Source organism: Tenrec ecaudatus, chromosome 6 (assembly GCF_050624435.1).
Source record: "Tenrec ecaudatus isolate mTenEca1 chromosome 6, mTenEca1.hap1, whole genome shotgun sequence".
NCBI lineage: Eukaryota > Metazoa > Chordata > Mammalia > Afrosoricida > Tenrecidae > Tenrec > Tenrec ecaudatus.
In genome coordinates, this window is record NC_134535.1 from 126,573,324 (window position 1) to 126,580,668 (window position 7,345).

The window sequence follows — 7,345 nt, forward strand, 5'->3', positions numbered from 1 at the left end:
GGCTCTACTGATACATATGCCCAGAAACACCCCTATCTGCCAGGAACTCTTTTCCCAAAGGCGCTCAGCTCTCCAGCGCTAAGGGTCAGCAGACTAGCTCCACCATATACATGCCCAGAGGCACGTCACTGGCCACCCAGCGTCCGGCCCCAAGCCCTGGGCTTCCTCACCTGTGGGCTAGGCGGCCGGCCTACGCTGTCTCCTGGTTCTGCTGCTGCCAGTGCTGTGCTGACCACTGAGCTACTTCTCTCTGTCCGGTGCCCTCTTTGGTGTTTAAAACCCTTTCTAGATCCCGAGTCTAGGAAATTCTCCAAGATCTCAGGTCCAAAGAATGTTCCCAGCTCTTTGTCTTGGTTGTAGTGGTTTCTCCCCCCCAACTTATTATTAAAATTATTATTAGAATGATATGGTTCATTTTAAGCCTGACAGCATGGTAAAACAGACCCATCTCCTTATTAGGGTTCCAAATACCTTATTCGCATTACCCCACCTCTATGAGGGTTTTATGCACCTTATTTGCATGAGCAACAAACTGTCCAATCTCCTTAGTGGACCACAGGGACCTTATTTGCATACCCCACCCAATCGTTGTATAGAAGTCATGAAAACCCTCCAGGGAAGGGCCATGTTAAGTAATGCACTGCATTGCAGCCTCTACCCACTGCTTGGACCACTTTTGTCCTCCACCAGCCACTATAGCCCCCATGTCTCTGGCCATACCGGTAGCCTTGTCACCACCGTAGATCGGACACAGAAGTTTCCATGGTAACACTTCAGATTTTAATACATTTTGCTAGGGATGCTAGAAGGCGCATAGGGCATCTGGTCGCTTGGATGGGAGTCAGCAGGCGCTGCAGGGCTCCAGATCCAGCACCCACCACCCAAAAGTCTGGAAGCACCTGCCTTAGGCTCAGGGCCAGAAGGAGGTGTTCCCCTCCCAAGCCTCTCCTCTGAGTTCAGCAGGTCCAGGTGGGCTCATAGGGTCATCTGGGAGAAGATAGGGGTACCTGGGCCCCAGGAGCCTCCCCACGCTCTCCCACTCCCCTCACCCCCGGTAAGGGAGCAGCGTCTCCCTGCACTTAGCCCCAAAGGCAGTCCGAGGGCTCCCCTCTCAGGGGACCCAAGGGAGAGTCGGCGTGGTGACAGTCCCAGAGGCCTGGGCCGGCGAGGAGAGGGCCTTGGTGAGGCAGTTGGAGAAGGCAGAGGGGTCTCGTCAATGAAGGTGGTGATCTCCTCCCGGAAGAAGCCAGGACCCCGTGGGGGTCCACCGCCTGCCCCCAGAAGCCCACCCTCCAGGAATTGTCGGAGACTGGCCAGCCCCCCACCTTCGGAGTCCTCCTCCTCCTCTTCCTCCTCCTCCAGCCTGCGGCGCCGTCCCAGGTACTCAGAAGGCCCCCCCAGGGCCTGGCTTTGGGCCGGGAGCATCCGGATATCATCGGAAGATGACCACTTGTGCAGGAAGGAGCCTGGTGCCCGAGGGGTAGAGAAGATGTTGGTCTCATCATGGGACAGACGGCGGGACAGAGGGACCTGGAGAGAGGAGCACGTGAGATTTAGGTACCTACCCTGCAAGCGCAGAGCGGGCAAACGTGGGGACCCGGCAAGGCGGGCTCCCCTCCCTTGGAACATCCTGACTTTAGCAAACGTGGTTCTGAGGCATCGGAAGGGAGACTCTAGTTCAGTGCCTCTCTCCCCCTCCCCTGCTTCCACCCCTTGGGTGCCCTGAGGATGGGCAGCGGGGCCTGTGATGAGCAGATGCCAGGGGGGAAGGGCCGTGCCCAGGCCTGGGCATGTACCTGTAAGTAGTGGACCCTCTCCAGAGGGGGGAAGAGCATGTGCCTTCCGGGCAGCAGCTTCACCTGGGCGGGGTCCTGGCAGCCGGCGCCCGTGGCCCCATTCGCATCAAAGCGAACTTTGCACACTCGGCTGTCTGCATAGTCCTCGCAGCCCCCATCTGGGATAGAAGCGGTGGGGTGGTTCAAGTCAAGAAGTAGCCAATCCCTGGCTCACCTGATAAGCTCCAGGAGACCCCTTCTGTCCCCACTCTCTGGAAGCTCCTATTAGACCATGCACGTGGCCAGGGTCGGTTGCAGTCAGCCTTGAATCCCTAGCGCTTCCTACACGCCCGCCCACAGGTCATTGAAACCAAGACCACCCCTCCTGTCACGCTCTCCCTGTGGCTGAGGGTCCTCTCTTGGAGCTTAGTCCCTGCACAGGCACTCTGCCTGGTGGCCAGAGTTGTGGCAGATCGGGCTTCGAGGGGGAAGCAGGGCCCAGGGAAGGAGACCGCTGGTGCCAAAGGAGCCAGCGGATGCTAGTGGGAGGTGTCCGCCGGGGCTGTGGCCAACAGGGGCGCTCCAGGGCAGGCCTCCCCAGGCACAGAGTAGGGGAAGGGGGAACGGGACTCATTGCCCCGGGAAGCAAAGGCCGGGCTCTCCTCTGACCTTCATCACCATCCTCCTCGGACATGATCGCCACGCACTGCTCCCACACGGTGCGCACGTCTGCACGGTAGCGCTCGCAGGACCAGATGAAGGAGGGCAGCAGCAGCGTCTGGGCCATGGAGCACCACAGCACCGCCAGCACCATCCACGGCGGGGCCGAGTCCGACTTCAGGGAGAAGAAGCTCACCACCTAGTGGGAGGATGAGGAATGGCACAGGGTCGGGCCCAGAGGCAGGGAGCCACCTAACCCAGGTGATGCTGCTGCCGCCGCCGCCGGGTCGCACAGGGGTACTAAGAAGCTAAGTTGGAGGAGGAGGCAGTGGCGAGGGGAGGGAAGGGATTGAGCCTGAGGAAGGGGAGAGGAGAGTGATAGACAAAGCTATCACTTTGGGATGAGGAGGAAAAGGAACAGAGGCGGGGCCAGAAATCAAAAGACAGAAATCCAAGAAAAGGGACTCAGAGCATGCAAACAGCCAAGGAGTGGGGTCCTACTCAGCAGTGCTTAGAGACTGTGCGGTGTCAGAGGGAATTCGGGACTGGAGAGTGGGCCTTGGCAGATGGATGAGAGGTATGAGCTGCTGAAGAATGGACGTGAAGAGAGGGTGATGGGGCTAGAGGACAGCTGGTGGGAGTGAAGGGTAGGTGATGGAGCTAAAGGACAGGTAACCTGAAGACACTGGAACTGAAGAACCGGATGACAGCTAGGGGAACTGAAAGAGGGATGGTAGAGGTGAAGGACAGCTGGTGGGACTCAAGGATGGATGGAAGAGTTGAGTGGTGGGAGCAGGAAGACATGATGAAGCTGTGTGATGAAGTAGTGGGAACTAGAAGATGGATGATAGAGATGGGACTTATTCAAGAACTGGTGAGCGGGGCTGGGAGGGGAGGATGGATGGTGGACGGGAAAGAGGGATGATGGAGCTATTTGGCTGATGAAGGCAGAGATCGGGTGATATGGGGCCTGGATATTGGGGGGAGCAGGAACAATAGGGGAACCCCGATCTCACCAAGATGGGTACCCCCGTGAGTGAGTCATAGAGAAAGACGATGGCGCTGACTAAGTTGGTGACCTGCAGGGATGTCTTGGCAGACTCAGAGCCGTCCAGCGAGGATCGCCGCTTCCCTCGGGCATCCTCCACCACAATGGCTGGCACCTCAAAGGCTGGCCGGGTCCCCAAGGCCCCTGGCCCACCCCCCTTTACCCCAACACCCCCCATGGCTCTCCGAGCCTGCCGAGCCCTCCGTGGCCGGGCCCAGAGCGTCTGATAGAAGGTGATGGCTACACAGACCAATCCCATGACAATGCCCCCGAGTAGCAAGAGGCTGAAGCAGACGCCAAAGCCAAGGCCAATCTTGGAGACTATAAACTGGCAGCCGCGAGCGTAGTAGCGCTCGCCGTTGTTGTGCCAGCCAATGGAGGGCAGAGTAGAGAGGATGAAGCTGACCATCCAGATGCCCATGACCGCATGCAGCGCCTGCTTCTTGGCGTTGCTGAGGCGATAGTTGACCGGCCAACGCACCATCCACATTCGATGGTAGGAGAGCGAGGCAACTGTGAAACAGGTGGCCAGGGCCAGGGTGTAGTAGGTGGACACAAAGACCTTGCAGATGCTCTCGTTCCAGTCATAGTCAGAGGAAGCCTGGCGCCGGAGCTGCACCACCGCGAAGGTGGTGAGGGGCACTGCCGCCATGAGTATATGCGTGCCCGCCAGGAAGCACAGCAGCAGCTCCAGCGGCTTGTGCTTCTGCTGCTTGGCCGAAATGCTGAGGATGATCCAGGCATTGGCCAGCAGGGCCAGCAGCCCACAGGCCAGCCAGGACAACGCATTGGAGCGCAGGGAGGCCTCCTCTGCCCCCGCCCCACTCCGAGCCATCCTATCCTTGGCCTCCCACCCCCACCCCCCTTGAACTCCTGGGGAGGGGGGGCGGGGGCTAGGTCTCACCCAGGAGCCTCACTCACACCCCCACCCATGATGCCCGCAATCCTTGATCTGTGGTGAGGCAGCTGCCCCCCCCCGGCTTCACCCCACTGCTCAGCAAGGCATGACTGACCCCGCTGAGGCCAGGTGTGGAGGGCAGGGGAAGAAGCCGAGGGTCAGCAGAGGCAGTCCTCAGCCTCCATATGGGCTGGGGCCCCTTCTGAAGTTTTCCTGTGGCTGGTGAAGGGGGAGGCAGGTGGCTTTCCCAACTAGGAGTTTGGCAGGATGGATGCGCCAGGACCTCCAGGCCCAGTCTTCTTCTGGTCCTGAACCAGCTGGGGGTCTTCTGGATGCCCCTAGGGGTTCTGGGGGTGGGACTCAGCTACCTGGACAAGCTGCAGGGGAGAAAGCATGACAGAGGTAGGGCAGAGGGAGACTGACTCCAACTGGTTTCTTGTCCCTACTCCCTTCCTTTAAGACAGAGATTATACATCACTAGGGGCCCCCGGGGTGGCTCAGAACCACGACTTTCCTGCTTCTAAATGCGATAGCTACGCAGTCAGCCCGCAGACAAGAGCCCCTGACCCTTCAGACCACGCGCCTCCCATGCTGTGTCAGCCTTTCCCCCTTGGGTCCTCCCTTCCCCCCTTGGGTCCTCCCAGCTTTCTCTGCTACTGCTCCTCACTGCTGGGAACCCCCCAGTTCATGCTCCTCTGCCGTCTTCCATCACACAGGACCACTGTAAACTGGGCTACCCCTCCCCAGCCTTCCAGTCTCCTGCTACGGTCTCCGTGGTGGTCAGTCCATTTTCAGAAGCCTGCAGTGTTCGCCCTCCACCTACCCGGCTCTCTGGTGAGATGGGAGAGAAGGGCTGGGACCTGGGGGGGAGGGGGGTGGGGAATCCAAAGGCAGGCGGGGACGCCACTGACATCAGAAGCATCCAGAAATGGAAAGAGGGGGAACTAGGAGGAAGGTGGAGAGTTTGAGAAGAAGGAAGAACCCCCCCCCAAAGGGCAAAGTGGTAGTATGGGGGACAGTATCTAGAGCCCCTGGAGATGGTGCTGGGCAGGGAAGAGGGCTTGGGTGGAGGTAGGGACAGGGAATGGGGGGAGCTAAGGAGAAAAACCAAATGTTCCATAGGTGCTGACTGCTCCCCACTGCCCCCCTTCCCCCTCCACAGGTAGATTTTTGTCCCCTGACTTGGAGCCTCAGTTTCCCCCAAGATGGGAGGGCGGGTAGTCATGGTTTTAGTGCCACTGGGCTGGTCTTTGCTGAGGGGGGAGGGCGCTGGTGACCCCAGAGCAGAGGGGGAGTTGTGGAAATGGCCATGAAGGCTTTGGGGTGGAAGGACCTTTTGATGGGGGAAGAACCTTAGACCCTTGCCTTCTGCAAGAAGCTGCCCCCTCTCGAGCCCCCCCACCCCCCCACCTTAGTCTCTCCTCCGGAGCCCAGTACACCCTGGTTGCCATGGTAATGCCAGTCAGAGGGAGGTGGAGGGAATTGGTCAGGAAGGGCCCCCCTCCCACTACCCTCCATTAAAGTCTCAGACCCCTTCTTCCCACCCACCCCATCCAGCCCCCCGCGGGGGGCTCTGGGAGCTAGCGACGGGAGTCTTCGAGAGAGGGAGTCAGGCAGGGAGGGTGTGAAGGGCAGACGGAAGGAGGTGAAGGGCGGACAGAGATCAGGGGGAGCGGGGATTGGGAATCTGAGGGGTTGCCTGGGCCGACCGGGGGTCTCTCGCCCTTTGGGGGGAAGGGGGAAGGTCAAGTGGCTCCGCCCTCCCACCACCCACCGTGCTCTCCCAGGCAGAAACAGCAGGTGGCTGGGAGGAGGGGCCGGCCGGAGGCGAGGGGAGGCAGCTGGAGGGGGAGAAAGGTGGGGGGCCGCGGGGGCGGGGGAGGGCAGGGGTCGGCTTACCTGGGGCTGCGCCGGGCACTGCCATGGAGACCTCACTCCCAGGCGGCTCGCTCGGCTCCCGCCGCCAGCGGGCTCCGGAGCGAGCGAGCGAGAGCGTCGTCCCCCCTCCCTCCCTCCCCCAGGCCTCCTCCTCCCTCCTCCAGGCCCGCGCCCCGGCTGGCCCTCGGCTCGCGGGCTCGGCCGGCCGCCTAGGTCTCTGCAGGCCCCTCTCTGCACGGGCCCGGCGCTGGCACCCAAGGACAGCTTTGCGGGGAGCGGAGGGCGGGGAGCTGGACCTTGGGGACTTGAAGGGGGAGGGGCAAGGAAGGTGCCGAGGTTGGTGGGGCGCCCACTTCATTGGTGAGATAGTCCCTGTCCTGCCCCCCGCCCCCCATCTCCCCCCTCCCCCCCAGGCATGAACACAAGCTCTAACTGGCAGCTGGTGCTCGGTGGGTGCCACCGAGCCTAGCGAGCGAGCGAGCGAGCGGAGCTGGCTGTTGGGGCGGAGGAAGCGTGTGTCACCGTGTGTATGTTGGGGCTGTGTTCAGAGGGGTATGTGCAGGAGGCGCCTGGGGAGTGAGGGGCTGCCGTGGAGTGGGGTTGTGCGCGCGCGCGCGCACACACACACACACACACGCACACACACACACACCCCACAGGGCCTCCTCCTCCTGGAACACACAGACTCCTTTCTACCCACCACACACACAAGCCTCCTCTTGCTAGGGCATGTATGTCAGAGGCATCTATCCACAAAATCAGTGGTCGCCTGGCATTCTCTCTCTCTCTCTCTCTCTCTCTCTCTCTCTCTCTCTCTCACACACACACACACACACACACACACACACACTCGTGCTCCAGCCCCCAGACACTGTGTGCACTGCACTAGTTCCACAGAGGGTGGGTGCTGATAGAATTAAGCAGAACCACAGAATGGATCAGCGTCTTGATGCTAAGTTTATTGAGTCTTCCTGTCAGCTGTGGAGGCAGGGGTGGGGTGGGGAGGACAAGGCAGGCAATGGGGATCCCTGACAGCCACCAGGTGGTTCCCTGGAAGAGGCAAGCGGGAAAGGGAAATAGGTGTGT

The 7,345-nt window shown here is 60.6% G+C and overlaps 1 protein-coding gene across 1 annotated transcript; it reads right to left on the reverse strand.

The window, feature by feature from the left end:
* Positions 1-767: 767 nt before the first annotated feature.
* On the reverse strand, positions 768-4,318 carry GPR162 (G protein-coupled receptor 162). The gene is made up of 4 exons (XM_075553128.1): positions 3,452-4,318; positions 2,445-2,634; positions 1,797-1,954; positions 768-1,530 (listed from the first exon to the last, which is right to left on the reverse strand). The coding sequence occupies exons 1-4, from the start codon at positions 4,316-4,318 to the stop codon at positions 976-978; spliced, it is 1,770 nt and encodes a 589-aa protein (XP_075409243.1). The 3' UTR covers positions 768-975.
* Between the last annotated feature and the right edge of the window lie 3,027 nt (positions 4,319-7,345).

Bases quoted from the DNA above. Each gene is read 5' to 3' on its own strand.
- GPR162 (XM_075553128.1), bottom strand. From the start codon at position 4,318: ATGGCTCGGAGTGGGGCGGGGGCAGAGGAGGCCTCCCTGCGCTCCAAT. The intron at 2,635-3,451 runs GTGAGATCGGGG...TCCTCCCACTAG, and splicing joins TCACGGGGGTACCCATCTTG to GTGGTGAGCTTCTTCTCCCT. The intron at 1,531-1,796 runs GTACATGCCCAG...TCCTCTCTCCAG, and splicing joins AGAGGGTCCACTACTTACAG to GTCCCTCTGTCCCGCCGTCT.